The sequence below is a fragment of the Leopardus geoffroyi genome, chromosome D1 (genome assembly GCF_018350155.1).
Source record: "Leopardus geoffroyi isolate Oge1 chromosome D1, O.geoffroyi_Oge1_pat1.0, whole genome shotgun sequence".
Taxonomy (NCBI): Eukaryota; Metazoa; Chordata; class Mammalia; order Carnivora; family Felidae; genus Leopardus; species Leopardus geoffroyi.
In genome coordinates this window covers 59,805,344-59,821,616 of record NC_059329.1, presented here as the reverse complement: position 1 = coordinate 59,821,616, position 16,273 = coordinate 59,805,344, and the positions used below count along the sequence as shown (strand labels likewise).

The 16,273-nt window shown below is 40.3% G+C and overlaps 1 protein-coding gene across 10 annotated transcripts in view; it reads left to right on the top strand.

Moving 5' to 3' along the window:
* NUP98 (nucleoporin 98 and 96 precursor) overlaps nucleotides 1-16,273 on the top strand; it is a 116,666-nt gene extending 100,393 nt beyond the window's left edge. For all 10 annotated transcript variants that reach the window (XM_045484200.1, XM_045484196.1, XM_045484199.1 and 7 more), the window contains 5 exons: nucleotides 1,852-2,073; nucleotides 4,289-4,530; nucleotides 9,574-9,728; nucleotides 14,694-14,805; nucleotides 14,935-16,273. In XM_045484200.1, coding sequence (XP_045340156.1) covers nucleotides 1,852-2,073; nucleotides 4,289-4,530; nucleotides 9,574-9,728; nucleotides 14,694-14,805; nucleotides 14,935-15,152 — 949 coding nt within the window. In that variant the 3' untranslated portion in view covers nucleotides 15,153-16,273. The remainder of the gene's footprint in view (nucleotides 1-1,851; nucleotides 2,074-4,288; nucleotides 4,531-9,573; nucleotides 9,729-14,693; nucleotides 14,806-14,934) is intronic.

Below are 16,273 nucleotides of genomic sequence, written 5' to 3'. Positions count from 1 at the left end.
ATGTTTATAGCAGTTTTGTTTATAATGGTCCAGACCTGGAAACAAGCCAAATTTCCACCAACAGCTGAATAGGGAAACAAGATGTGGTATATTTATGTAATGGAATGCTACTCAGCAATTGATACACATAATTAGCGTAGTGAATCGCAGGATAATTTTACTTGGTTTTGGAAGAGGTGAGACAAAAAAGTACCTGGAAGCATACCTACTCTGTGATTCTAATCTATATAAAATTCTGGAAAATGCAAACTGATTAATCACAGAAAGCTGATTGCCCAGGAAGAGAGGGTGTAAGGAGAGGCAGGAAGAGAGGGATTACAAAGGGGCATAAAGAAATTTTTGGAGGTGATGAGTGTGTTTGTTATCTTGACCTTGGTGGTAAATTCGCAGTGTGTGCATATATTGAAACTTAATGAAAATTGTGCATTGTAAATATGTTATGTTTACTGTATGTCAGTTTTTTTTATGTCAAAAAAAGAAAAAAAGGATATCTCAAGGTGCCAGAAATAGAGAAACCAGCGCCAGAAGGAGATAGTAAATCTTGTTCTCAGGAAAGATAGAATTGCTGTGGACTAAGACCTTACATAAAAGCCACACTCTGTCCTTCACAAATAGTCTAAACTACACTGTCCAATATAATAGCTGCTATTCACATATGAATATTTAAGTAAAACTTAAAATTAAGTTATTTATAGTATCCACATTTCAAGTGTCTGATAGGCACCTGTATTGACTATTGGCTATCATTGATCAGGACAGATTACAGAGCATTTCCATCATCCCACAAAGTTCAGTTTGACAACACTGGTCTAGAAAAATTCTGTTCATTACCTGAGAAGTGTTAAAAAGTTATAAAATGTCTGGATCTTAGGTGAAAAGGAAAATTATTGATTGGTAGTCTAAGCTCTAAAACTTAGAAGCATGAGATCTTACTTTCTACTATTCTTATGATCTGGAATTGCAAGCTAAGAACTTTACACATTAACTAGTCTAGGACCATTGAAATCTTTGGGCTCCCAGCAGAAGAAAAGGTAAAAGTCTGTATAGGGACACTTTAAAAACCCAGGACACCTGAATGTCCTTATATAAAAAATACTCCCCACTGTAGACAAAATCAGGGGCAAAAATTATAAACCATAGAAGGAAATAACCATCATGAAGACTAGTTAGCTGTTGGAGAGTTAGCACTCCGACAGCTCCATCTAATAGAGAAGTTTGAAAGATCCTAAGATAACTATGTGTTTTTTTTTGTTTTTTTTTTTTTTAATTTTTTTTTTTTTTCAACGTTTATTTATTTTTGGGACAGAGAGAGACAGAGCATGAACGGGGGAGGGTCAGAGAGAGAGGGAGACACAGAATTGGAAACAGGCTCCAGGCTCTGAGCCATCAGCCCAGAGCCTGACACGGGGCTCGAACTCACGGGCTGCGAGATCGTGACCTGGCTGAAGTCGGACGCTTAACCGACTGCGCCACCCAGGCGCCCCAACTATGTGTTTTAAATGGTTAAGAAAGGTATCAACACTAAAGCAAAGGAATGAAGAGTAAGAGTTACGAAGACTCTGTGTACCAGGACAATAAATATCTAGGCCAAACAAATACCAGCATACCTGTCAGATCCCACAGCCACAGAAGAGGAGCTGCCTTCATTTTTGGTAGGCTCTGTAATCTGGCTGAACCTAGAAGTAGATTGATACAGCACAATCTCAGAAGGAGACCATGTGGTCTATAACGCTTCTGTTCTAGGGTGCCTGCCTTTATTATCTCCTAAGCCATAGCCAGAACAGTTGATTTGTTCAGTGCAGGTGGTCTGCTGCCCTGATGTGGTAACACTCCGCACATTCTCCTTTGCAGACATTATGATCTCAACCAGCTGTTGGAGCCTCGAAGCGTAACAGCAGATCCTTTGGATTACCGCCTAAGCTGGCACTTGTGGGAGGTGCTGCGGGCTCTTAACTATACTCATCTCTCAGACCAGTGTGAGGGTGTGCTGCAGGCCAGTTTTGCTGGCCAACTGGAAAGTGAGGGCCTCTGGGAGTGGGCCATCTTTGTCTTCCTGCATATTGACAACTCAAGGTGAGTGAGATGTCATGAACCCATGAGGTACACCTAGGGCTACAGGGGCAAAGAATCAGTCTCTTAGAGTTTAATTCATTAAGTAAGCGTCTAGAATGTATTTTCGGTCCAGCCTTGTGATAAACCTTAAGACTGTTCAGTCCACAGCTGTCTCTGTATTCACATGAACAAGTTAGAAGTGAGACTGTCTTGAGTTTAGTGCCAAATAATGCTGTTTCTCAGGAGAGATCTCTGTGAACTGCAGTGATCATGGAAAACTTTAGACAAGAACAGGAAATAATTAAGTAGAAGAGGAAGGGTATATCCACATGGGGCAACCCATTAACACAGACATAGATTCAGTTGAATGTGACATGTTTAGGTATGCAGAAATAATACTTGCTGAGCTGCCTCAGTGGATCTGTGAAGTGATATAATGAGTTGGCAGGGAGCGCCCCTGACTTTTTCTCTCTGTTGCCTTTCTCCCTCTCTGGCCTTCCCTTGCCATCCACCCACGCCTACCCCTCAAGTTTGGTAGCATCATATTTACCAATATATCCTTACTTAGGTGTGTTAGGATTTGGTTCTCCATCCTGAAATCGCCTTTTCCCCATGGTGTGAATGAGATAAATTGATGGAGATTTTTTTTCTGTTAATGGTAGTAGCATGGCATTACACTAGTAACAAAAACATTTATATAGTACTTTGTTGCATAGTACTTTTATATGGATATACACTCTGTTGTAAATACTTTATATCAAAATTAGTGCTCATAATGGCTTTATAAGGTAACACTCTTACAATCTCTGTTTTACAGATGAGCAGCCCAAGGCAGGGAGAGAGTAACTTTTGCTCAAGGTCACATAGCTAGTAAATGGCAGTCTTCCAACTCAAGACATCCAGAGTCTGTGCTCTTAATCATTATACTGCATTAACTGTCATGTGATACAGTGTGAAAAGGAGTTGAGTTTTGTAGTCAGACTTGCCTCAGTTCTAGATCCATCATGTACTCACTTTGACCTGGAGTAAAGCTTACTCTTTATCTATAAAATCATAATGTTAATCTGTATCTAATCAAAGGTGGTTGTGGGATTAAAGGAGGAAAAGTTGGGGCACCTGGCTGACTTAGCCAAGTGTGTGACTCTTGATCTTCATTTGGGTCATGAGTTTGAGCCCCATGATGGGCATTGAGATTGCTTAATTCAATTTTTTTTTTTTTTTTTTTTTTTTTTTTTTTTTTTTTTACAGAAAGAGAGTAGAAGTATAAAGCATCTAGCACAGCCTTCCCTTAAAGGGATTTCTCCTCTTCTCCCTTACCAGGAAGCAAAATTATTTCATACTTTTCCTTTGAGTTTATTTAAATTCATGGGGAATTTCAGAGGTTAAAAGTCTGGCTAATAAAACTGATGATTCAGAGTAGGCTCAAGCAGATCCTATTTCTGTTTATTTATTTAATTTATTCAAGTTATCTCTGTATCCAATATGGGGCTCAAACTCACCACCCCCTACTGAGCCAGCCAGGTGCCCCTGATAAAGAATTTTTAAAAGAAACAGTTAAGATGAGATTGGGGGGTCCTCGAAAAGCCTTGAAAGGTGTTCAGAAAAGAATCTAAAATGAGAATACTTGTTTTGATTTGAAATTTAAATGGCTGGTCCTTTGGCCCAGATAGATAAGGACTCTAAGGGGACTTGAGGTCAGAAAGAATGAGGGTAGCCTAAATCTAGAGGTAGAGAGAAATGAATTAGGAAAGTTGGTAGTTTTGAAGGGGAAAAAAAAGCAAACAAGGACCTGGAAGAGGCCTTACCTTTAAAAACTACTTCGTTTACTTGTACTGACTGTATGGGAGAAAAGGAAGGAAGAAGGTTGGGAATGAACTGCAAACAACTGCTCTGTGCAGAATAGCATTCTCCTATCCTAGTCCTTGATCTCCTGTTACAAGAAAGAAAATAAGGAAAAGAAAGGGAAAGCCTTTTCTTAGCCCTAGACAACCTTCCCTAGAGTATTAGTTTTCAGACTTTTTTGATCATGAAAATATAACGTGCTTAGATACTATTTCATTTAAAAAATAAATGTAGATATGGTGACTTTTTTTTTTTTTTAAGTGAAGTTTGAAGTCCAGTAAGGGTTAAGACTTGCAGTTTGAGAGACTATCCCATGGATCACTCTGCGTTGTCTGAGGCAGTCTTCTCCATCAATGAAGATAGAATTTATTCAGCATTGTCTTTCTTCTTACAGCGTGCGTGAGAATGCTGTTCGAGAGCTGCTTACCCGGCACTGCCAACTATTGGAGACCCCTGAGTCTTGGGCTAAGGAGACTTTCCTGACCCAAAAGCTTTGTGTGCCTGCTGAGTGGATTAATGAGGCCAAAGCAGTGAGAGCACACATGGAATCTGACAAGCATTTGGAGGCCCTCTATTTGTTTAAAGCTGGACACTGGAACCGCTGCCACAAACTCATCATCCGGCACTTAGCTTCTGGTGAGTCCTTCTAGGGCCCGTGTCTCCTGAAATTACCCCAAATTCTTCCAGTCTCTGAATGCCATGATTAGTCTGGCCAGAGATGATATTCTCTATGGGACTTTGAGGTCTTGCATCAGATTACACTTTGCAAGAGTTCTCTGTGCAGAGGAAACGTGGCCTGGAGGGGCTAGAGGGACAGGTTGACAGCAATATTGTTACGTCACCATTTGCCAAGGATATGCTTGATATGCATGAATTATGTTAAACTCTTCGTGTACTCAGGGAATTTTATTCACCAAAATTAAAAAAGAGATATTATAACTGATACCATAGAAATACCAAGGATCATTAGAGACTACTGTGAACAGGTACATACCAACAAATTGGACAATCTTGAAGAATTGGATAAATTCCTAGAAACATATAGCCTTCTAAGACTGAATCATGAAGAAATAGAAAATCTGAACAGACCAGTTACTAGTAAAACAGATTGAATTGGTAATCAAAAAACTCCCTTGGGGTGCCTGGGTGGCTTGGTCGGTTAAGCGTCCGACTTCGGCTCAGGTCATGATCTCACGGTCCGTGAGTTCGAGCCCCGCGTCAGGCTCTGTGCTGACAGCTCAGAGCCTGGAGCCTTTTTCAGATTCTGTGTCTCCCTCTCTCTCTGCCCCTCCCCTGTTCATGCTCTGTCGTCTCTCTCTGTCTCAAAAATAAATAAATGTTAAAAAAAAAAAAAAAAACAACTCCCTACAAATAAAAGTCCTGGACCAGATGGCTTCACTAGTGAATTCTACATAGAATTAATACCAATCCTTCTCAAACTCTTCCAAAAAATAGAAGAGGGGAGAATACTTCCAAACTCATTTTATAAGGTCAGCATTATCCTAATATCAAACCAGACAAGGATATCATAAGAAAAACCATATTGGTACAGACCAATATTCCTGATGAACATAGATGTAAAAATTCTCAGCATATTATTAGCAAACAATACATTAAAAGGATTATACACCATGATCAAATGGGATTTATAACAGGGATGGTTTAACCAAACAGTGTGATACACCATATTAATAAAATGAAAGATAAAAATCCTATGATTGTCTCAAGAGATGCAGGAAAAGTATTTGACAAATTCAGCATCCATTTATGATAAAAACTAGTTGGCATAGAAGGAGCATACCTCAATAATAAAGGCCATATATGACAAACACAGCTAACATCATATTCAATGGTGAAAAGCTTTCAGCTTTTCCTCTAAGATCAGGAAGAAGACAAGGATGCCCACTTTCACCACATTTGTTCAACATAATATTGGAAGTCCTAGTCAGAGCAGTTAGTCAAGAAAAATAAATAAGAGGCATCCAAACTGGAAAGGAAGAAATAAAACTGTATTGTTTGCAGATGACATGATGATTATATATAGAAAACCCTGAAGACTCCACCAAAAAAACTCTTGGAATAAATGAATTCAGTAAATTGCAGGATACAAAATCAATATATAGAAATCTGTTGCAATTCCATATACTAATAATGAACTATCAGAGAAATTAAGAAAACAATCCTATTTTCAGTTGCATCTAAAAGAATAAAATACCTAGGAATAAATTTAACCAAAGAGATCAAAGACCTATACCCTAAAAACTATGACAGTGATTAAAGGAAATTAAAGACACAAAGAAATGGAAAGATATTCCATGCTTGTAGATTGGAAGAATTGATATTGTTAAAATATCAATCTACTAAAACAGTCTACAGATTCAGTGCAATTTCTGCCAAAATTCCAGTGGCATTTTTCACAAAAGTAGAACAAACAACTCTAAAATATGCGTGGAACCACAAAAGACCTCTAGTAGCCAAAGTGATCTTGAGAACGAAGAACAAAGCTGGAGACATCACACTCCCTGATTTCAAATTCAGTTACAAAGCTGTAAGAAACTAAAACAGTATGGTATAGGCCTGAAAACAGACACATAGATCATTGGAACAGAGTAGAGAGACCAGGGGGTGCCTGGGTGGCTCAGTCAATTAAGTGTCCGCTCCTGATTTCAACTCAGGTCATGATCCCACATTCATGAGTTCAAGCCCCATGTTGGGCTCTGCTTAGGATTCTCTTCCCCGCCCCTCCCCTCTCTGCTTGTGCTGTGTCTTAAATCTAAAAAATAAACTTTAAAATCAAGAGTAGAAAGCCCAGAAATAAACCCACACGTATGTGGTCAATTAATTTATGACAAAAGAGCCAAGAATATACATCTTCAATAAATGGCATTGGGAAGACTGGACAGCCATATGCAAAATAATGAAACTGGACCATCGTCTTACACCATATACAAAAGTTAACTCAAAATGGATAAAGACTTGGACTGTAAGACCTGAAGGCATAAAACTAGAAGAAAACATAGGTAGTAAGCTCCTTGACATCCATCTTGATGATGATTTTTTTTTTTTTTTGGATGTGACACCAAAAGCAAAGGCAACAAAAGCAGAAATAAATGGGACTACATCAAGCTAAAAGCAGCACCTGGATGGCTCAGTCAGTTGGGTGTCTGACTTCAGCTCAGGTCATAATCTCGTGGTTTGTGAGTTCAAGCCCTGCTTCAGGCTGTGTGCTGACAGCTCAGAGCCTGGAGCCTGCTTCAGATTCTGTGTCTCCCTCTCTCTCTGCCCCTCCCCTACTAACGCTCTGTCTCTCAAAAATAAATAAATGTTTAAAAAAAAAATTTAAAGAACTCCTAAAAATAACCAAAAAAAACTGATTGAAAAATAGGCAGAGGAAAATGCCTGGGTGGCTCAGTTGGTTGAGCATCTGACTACAGCTCAGGTCATGATCTCACGGTTCGTGAGTTCGAGCCCCACATCAGGCTCTGTGCTGACAGTTCGGAGCCTAGAACCTGCTTTGGATTCTGTGTCTCCCTCTCTCTCTGTTTCTCCCCTGCTCGCTCGCTCGTTCTCTCTCTCTCTCTCAAAAATAAGTAAAGATTAAAAAAAAAAAAAAAAATAGGCAGAGTATCGAGTAGACATTTTCCTAAATAAGATATATATAGATGGCTCACAGTTACATGAAATGATGTGTGCCACTAATCAGAAATGCGTATCAAAACCACAGTGAGATACCACCTCATCCCTGTTAAAATTGCTGTTGTCAAAAAAATAAATAAATAAGGCTGGTGAGGATGTGGAGAAAAGGGAACCCTTGTGCACTGTTAGTGGACATGTAAATTGGTGCAGCCGCTATGGAAAACAATATGGAGGTTCCTTAGAAAATTAAGAATAGGGGCACCTGGGCCCCTCAGTCTGTTAAGCCTTCAACTTTGGCTCAGGTCGTGATCTCGCGGTTTGTGAGTTCAAGCCCCACATCGGGCTCTGTACTGACAGTCCAGGGCCTTGGAGCCTACTTCAGATTCTGTGTCTCCCCCTCTCTCTGCCTCTCCCCACTCACACTGTGTCTCTTGCTCTCTCAAAAAGTAAATAAAATAAACATTGGGGTGCCTGGGTGGCCGAGTCGGTTAAGCATTTGACTTTGGCTCGGGTCAGGATCTCACGATTTATGAGTTTGGGTCCACGTCAGGCTCTGTGCTGACAGCTCAGAGCCTGGAAGCCTGCTTCGGATTCTGTCTCCTCCTCTCTCTGCCCCTCCCCCACTTGTGCTCGGTCTCTCTCTGTCTCTCAAAACTAAATAAATGTAAAAACAATTTTTTAAATAAAAAAGTTAATAAACATTAAAAAAGAAAAAAGAAAAGAAAGTTAAAAATAGAACTACCTACCATATGATTCAGTCATTCCATTTCCAGGTAGCTATCCAAAAGAAAAAATGAAAACAACCCGAAAAGATACATGAAACTCCATATTCATTGCAGCATTATTTACAGTAGCCAAGTTAGGGAAACAACCTAAGTGTCTATCAGTGGATGGATAACGAAAACTGTGTGTGTGTGTGTGTGTGTGTGTATGTATTGTATGTATAGGCAATGGATTATTATTCAGCCATAAATAAGAATGAAATCTTAGTATTTGCAACAATATGGATGGACCTCAAGGCATTATGCTAAGTCAGAGAAAGACAAATACTGCATGATATCACATTATATGGGGAATCTTTAAAATAAGAAAAAAATAAAAAGGCTTATAGATACAGAGAACAGATTGGTGGTTGCCAGAGAGGTGGGAGGTGGAAGTGAGCAAAATGAATAAGGGAGTCAAAAGGTACAAACTTCCAATTACAAAATAAATAAGTCATGAGGATGAAGTACACAGCATGGCAACCATAGTTAATAATACTGTGTTGCATATTTGCAAGTTGCTAATAATAGAGGGGGAGCCAGGCTGACTCAGTCAGTGGAGCATGCAACTCTTGGTCTTGGGGTTGTGAGTTCAAGCCCCACAATGGGTGTAGAGGTTACTTAGAAATAAAATCTTTAAAAAAAAGAAAGTTGCTAATAGAGTAAATCTTAAAAGTTCTCATCAGAAGAAAAAAATAATTCTGTATGGTAACATAACCAGACATTGTGGTTGATCATTTTGCGATATATGCAAGTATTGAATTGTTATGTTGTGTATCTGAAACTAACATAATGTTATAGGTCAATTATGTCTCAAGAAAGAAAACAGAGGGGTGCCTGGGTGACTCAGTTGGTTAAGCATCCGACTGTTGATTTCAGCTCAGGTCATGATCTCACAGTTTTGTGAGTTCTAGCCTCATGTCAGACTCTGCACTGACAGCTCAGAGCCTGCTTGAGATTCTCCCTTCCTCTCTGCCCCTCCCTGGCTCATACCCTCTTCTTCTCAAAAATAAATAATAAATTAAAGAAAAAAAAAAAAAAGAAGAAAAAGAAAACAGAAAAAAACACCCAGATGTCTCTGTTTGGGGAACTGAAGCAAGAACTTTTACACATTTTTCTTTGGAGAATTTCAGGATATCTACTTGAAATATCTATGCAATTCTCTAGTTTGACCCAACATTATTTCCCCTTCCTTCCTGTTTTGGATTTCTGTCATGTCATCTGTGTACTTTTGAGAACCTATACTTGTGCAGACATAGTGCTTAATATTTTGTTTCTTCAGATGCCATCATTAATGAGAACTATGACTACCTGAAGGGGTTCTTGGAAGACCTGGCACCTCCAGAGCGCAGCAGCCTAATCCAGGACTGGGAAACATCAGGACTTGTTTACTTGGACTATATTCGGGTCATGGAGATGCTTCACCAGATACAGCAGGTACCTGAGTCTTTGAACTACTGCTTGGTTTTCCTTTTCCCTGGCCGTTAAAGCCACAGAGACCTCAAAAGGCCTGAGCGACCACTTGAAAAACTTAATGGCAAAGATAGAATGGTCAGTGCAAAAGGGATGTTTTGATGAGGCTAATTTGCTGTAATCACTATGACAGCTGTATCAAAACTTAAAAAAAAAACTTCTGTTTTGTACTTATTACCAGTGGTACGTACAGTAGACATGCCCGAGGCTTGTCCATAGTCTCCCCTTGTCTAGCCCTAGTTTGAGTGAACAACTCAGGGATGAAAGAGATAGGAAGGTCAGAGATTTGATGAAGGTAGTTTCATACATCATTTGGCATGTTTAAAATTGCAAATATTGGGGCGCCTGGGTGGCGCAGTCGGTTAAGCGTATGACTTCAGCCAGGTCACGATCTCGCGGTCCGTGAGTTCGAGCCCCGCGTCGGGCTCTGGGCTGATGGCTCAGAGCCTGGAGCCTGTTTCCGATTCTGTGTCTCCCTCTCTCTCTGCCCCTCCCCCGTTCATGCTCTGTCTCTCTCTGTCCCAAAAATAAATAAAAATAAACGTTGAAAAAAAATAAAATTGCAAATATTAACAGTTTTTTTAGTCTTCATTAAAATGTATTGGGGTCAGTCTTGATAAGATCATAATAAAGACCTCCATTGCTTATAGCACGAAGACCAAACTCTGGAATATAGAATTAAAGCCCGTATAAAGGCTTTTACCTTTCACTCCTGCTTATTCCTACTAGTGTTACCCCCACATTCCAGATGCCACCTTCTCTAATCACACTAAATTACTCATGGATTTTCCAGCAGAATTTGTTTTATTTCACTCTTGAGCACACATACGTTCATCCTTTAAGATCTGCATTGCTGGGGGCACCTGGGTGGCTCAGTCAGTTAAGCATCTGACTCTTGGTTTCTGCTCAGGTCATGATCTCTTGGTTCCTGGGATGGAGCCCTCCCTACATGGGGCTGTGTGGTCACAGCACAGAGCCTGCTTGGGATTTTCTGTCTCCCTCTACCTCTATGCCCATAGCCCCCTCTCTCTCAAAATAACCTTAAAAAAAAAAATCTACATTGCTGTAAGCTCTACTTTGTTCTCGTTTTCCCCAAGAAATGTTTATTGCACTTTATTTTTTACTACTAAAGCACTTGGTACATTAGTCTACTAACTTTATTTTAGTTACTTATCTACATCTGTCTTGCAGTTATCATGAGCACCTTTTGGGGAGATCTTCTTTAAGATTAAAGGTAACAGAACATAGAGGTTAAGAATCGAGTTCTAGAGCCAAACTGTTAGATTCAATTAATGGTTCTCTCACTCATTAGCTATGTGACCTTAAGCAAATAAGTTAATGGCACAGATTATCATAGATATCTGACAGTTGTCACAAAGCTTAAACAAAATACTGTGTTTTAGTAGACTACTTTATATATACTAAGTGCTTAGTAATTATTATCTGTTACCCTTATCAGAATCCCCACTACTAGCATAGTGCCTGGCACATAATATGCATAACTTATTTGCTACATGTTTAAGATGGATTAAGAGCATCATCCCTAAATTATCACTGAAGAAAACTCTTTTCTAGTTGAACATTAATACTTTAACACAATCTAGTTATTGAGAACTTACTATGTCCCAAGCACTGGTGGATTTGGGGGATATGAAAGTAAGCAGTAGTGTATGTTTTACCCTTACCAAAGTAATAATTTTGTTGAGGAAGATATTTCCAGGTAAACCAACAGTTACTGTAGAATGATACGTGTAAGGATTAAGCACAGAGTATCTTACAGCAACACATAAATTGAGTACCTAACCCAGTCTGAGGGTTATAGTAAGGCTTTCTAGAAGTGAGTCTCATTTCTTTCAGATGAAAAAGAAGGATGGGTGGGACAGAATGCTTTAGCAGAGAGAATAGCGGAAGTATGAGTCTAGAGATCAGAGAGATCGTAGTGCTTCCAGCGAACTTTTAATAAGAGTAAGTATTGGTGTGTGGAGTGGAAAGGGAAACCGTGTAGGTGTAGTAAAATCACAAAATCTCTCACCTGGACTGCTGTAGTAGACACCTAATTGGCCTCCCTGGTTCTACACTTGTTCCTTTACAATTTATTTCCACACAGCAACCAAAGTGATCCTCTTTTTTTTTTTTTTTTTTTTTTAATTTTTATTTTAACGTTTATTTATTTTGAGAGAGTGAATGAGTGGAGGAGGCGCAGAGAAAGAGAATCCCAAGCAGGCCTCAGCGCTGTCAGCACAAAGCCCAATGCAGGGCTCGATCTCCTGACCAGGAGATCATGATCTGAGCTGAAATCAAGAGTCAGATGCTTAACTGGCTAAGCCACCCAGGTGCCCCAGAGTGATCTAATATACAAATCATATAATCTCACTCTAAAATCATTCCAGGGGCTTGTCATTTCACTTAGAATAAAGTGCTCCTTAGGAAGTCTTAAAAGCTCTGCATGAATAATTCTTACCTTTTTCGTGCCATGGACCTCCTTGACAGTCTGGTAAAGCCCATGGATGGCTGTCTAATGTGTTTTGTTGCAAAAATTTGAATACATGGGATTACAAAAGAAACCAGTTATGTTAAAATATAGTTACCAAATATTAAGAACTTATAGTAAGTAATAAGTGCTTTATTAAGATCTTTTTTTTTAAATTTTTTTTTTCAACGTTTTATTTATTTTTGGGACAGAGAGAGACAGAGCATGAACGGGGGAGGGGCAGAGAGAGAGGGAGACACAGAATCGGAAACAGGCTCCAGGCTCTGAGCCATCAGCCCAGAGCCCGACGCGGGGCTCGAACTCACGGACCGCGAGATCGTGACCTGGCTGAAGTCGGACGCTCAACCGACTGAGCCACCCAGGCGCCCCTATTAAGATCTTAAATAACAAGCTCAGCAGTGGATCTTCTAACTACTCTAATTTTGAAATACTACATTTAAAAATCACTAACAACTGTAATGTAATATGAAAATAGCTGTGATTTCTGCTGATGACAAAGTCACCGTTATTGCTTGACATCCACATTAATAATTAAATGCTAATTTTTAGTAAAAAAAAATTTTAGTAAAAATTTTTCCCAGTCCAAGTTCACAGACTTTCAAAATTCTAAGGACCCCAGTTATGATCCACTGGTATATAAAATCTCTCCAGTTTTATCTTTTTCTATTCTCCTCTTTAAACTCTGCATTTTAAACTGCTTTTAAACTCTGCACCCAGGTACCTGGATAGCGCTCAGTTGGTTGAGCGTCTGACTTCAGCTCAGGGCATGATCTCGCAGTTCATGAGTTCGAGCCCTGTGTTAGGCTCTGTGCTGGTAGCTAGGAACCTGGAACTTGCTTCGGATTCTGTGTCTCCCTCTTTCTGTCCCTCCCCCCACTTGCTGTCTTTCTCAAAAATAGACATTAAAAAAATTTTTTTTTAAACTGCATTTTACCATTCTTTGCATTCCCATCTTGTAGTTTTAGCTGTTCTCTTGGCCTAGAAAGCTTGACCCTCTCGTTATTAAGGTCTCTAGTTAGATATGACCTTCCTCAAGGAAGCCTTTCCTGATCCCCCAATCTGAAGTAGCCATCCAGTTTTTCTACCACATTACCCTCTTTGAATCATCTGCATAGCTTATGATTCTTTAAGATTTATTTCCAACAGTTTCTTTATTTTCTATGAATTTCTTGAGAGCAAAGACCTCATTTTATTTACCACCTTTAAAAGTCCAGTTGAAGACTGGATTATTTTGGATAAAAAAGTACTTGTAGAGGTGTTAAATGGTAGATTCTGCAAAGCCCAAAAATAGATTCAATGAGAGAGATACTTCGTGGAAGGGTTGAAGGAGCATTTGGTGAAGGAGGAGGTATTAGTATAGTTAATGTAAGAGTTTGAGAGAGGAGGGCTAACCAAGAGTCACATGTGAGACAAACAGGAATAAGATGCTGCTGGAAAGTATTCAGAACATAATAAAGAATAAAAAATACAGGGTTCCTGGCTGGCTGAGTTGGAAGAGCATGCAACTCTTGATCTCAGGGTCATGAGTTGGAGCCCCACACTGGGGGTAGAGTTTACTTAAATAAATGAACTAAAAAAAAAATTTTTTTTTTTAAAGAATAAAAATACAGGGGTTCCTGAGTGGCTCAGTTGGTTAAGCAATTGACTTCGGCCCAGGTCATGATCACCCGGTTCGTGGGTTCAAGCCCCACATTGGGCTCTCTGCTGACAGCTCAGACTCTGAATCTCCCTCTCTGTCTTCCCTTCCCCTGCTCACGCTCTGTCTCTTTCCGTCTCTCAAAAATAAATAAACGTTAACAAAAATAAAAAGAGTAAAAATACAGACTTGCTTTTTACAAAGGTCACTCTGGCTACCAGATAGATGGTAGGGAAAAGGATGTAATGGGGATGACACTGAAGATAGTGATCAAGGTCTTAAGTAATGATAACCTCAGCTAGGGTAAGTGGCCCTGGAAAGGGGAGTGGAAAATTGGAATATTAAGCTAGAGATTTAGTAATCATCAGCACATTAATCATAATTGAAGCCATAGGAATGGATCACGGCACATAGAGGGCATACAGTGAGAAGAGGGCCCTGTGGTATTTTAGAGAGGGTTGTGAACTTGGAGTTAGGATACCTAAATTAAATACTAGTTTGGGCTCCACTTTTTACTTACTGTGCATTCTTAAGAAGTCATACAATTTCTCTGAGCCCAGATTTATCAGTATTTTTGGTGCCATGTTAAAGCTTGCTAGTTAAAATGGTTCATGAATGCTAATCTCCAGACTTGCCCAATCTGGGGCTCTATGTACTATATGTTACTTTCCTCTGGTGGATTACTGCTGAGGTTGCGCCTTGTCCCGCGGGTTTTCTCTGTTGTTTCAGAGCATTGCATAGTCTAGAATTGGGTGAGGGGACCTCCTCTTGGCCTAACTGGTTTCTTCTTCCATCTTTGTAGATGGATTGCTCGGTTTATGAGATGGAGCAGTTACACACCAAAGTGACCTCACTGTGCAACCGCATACAGCAGATCCAGTGTTACAATGCCAAGGATCGCCTGGCCCAGTCAGGTAAGCCTCCATCCTTTCCCTGCTTCCTGCCTGCATATTTCCTGTCTTTATGATTATTATACCTCTGCCCTGATGCCCTCCCTTCCCACCCCTCATCCTTGGTCCCCACTCCATTTTTTTTCTCTCCAGACATGGCCAAACGTGTAGCCAACCTGCTGCGGGTGGTATGGAGCCTTCGGCATGCCCCTGATGCAACCTCCGACTCAACACCAGACCCTCAGCGAGTCCCTTTGCGTCTCTTGGCTCCCCACGTTGGCCGACTCCCCATGCCTGAGGACTATGCCTTGGAGGAACTGCGTGGTCTCACACAGTCCTACCTGCGAGAATTGACTGTTGGAAGCCAGTGAACCCCAAGTTCCTCCCAACACACTCACATGCTCATTCACACTCACCACACAAAGATCCTTTGCATTGAGTTGATTGGCACTGTTTGCCATTCTCTTGGTTAGCTGTGGAATCCATCCTGTTTTCCTGCTGCCCCAAGCAGCAGCCTCCATTTGTTCAGGGCTTTTCTTAATACTGAACAAAATGTAAGGGCTTTTGGAACCCAAAAAGGAGTCAAGCCTCTTTTTACCATCCTTAAAAAACCGTTCTTTTTTTTTTTTCTTTTTTTTTTTTCTTCCTTTTGAAAAATGATCAATAAAACACCTTTGGCAGAATCCCCCCCAGAGAACCAGGGAATCCTTTTCCACTGTCAGCCATTCTGGATCTTGTGGCCCTCCATGCCAGCCTGCTACCCTACTCCTACCTCAGCCCTTTTATACTAGGACAAATGTGTTCATCAAAGACTGTCCTTCCTTAACAGATGAACTATCCACACAAGGAAGGAGAATCTGTCTCTTAAGTAGGTTGGTGACTTAACACTGTTTTAGAGTCCAAAGAGGGTTGGACTGAGTTAGGAAGCAGTAACAGGGTCTTTCTGACTCATTTAGGGTAGAAGTCAGTGCCTGCCGTGGAGGGATGAATCTTCAAGGCTTGTTTGTTCTGCCTTGAATGTTGCATGAACACCAAACCTTTCCTGCTACCATGTGCAGGAACTCTTAGTCACAGACCCCATGTCTCTGGGAAGCTCCAGAACTCAGTTTGATCCCTGGTTTTCAGTCATCTTGCTAGGCCTCCATTCTGGATTTCCCTCAAGAGTTTGGATAAAACATGGCAGGTTGGGTAGCCCTCCTCATCCTTTCTCTTCTAGCCCAAAGCATTTCCTAACCATTGTCTACAGTCCTAGAACATAAAACCATTACTGAGGCAGGCAAGGAGCTTGGCTTTAGGGGCTTTAGTGGAGGGCCTTTGCTACACTGCTGCCAGCTATGTGGAGTCCCAGGTAAAGACCTGTGACAGCTGGTATTAGGTCTGTCACAGACAACATGGCCACCTCTAGGTCTTTATGCATGAAGATTATGTAAAGGTTTTTATTAAAAAGTATATATATATATATATATATATAAATAAATGATCTAGATTATTT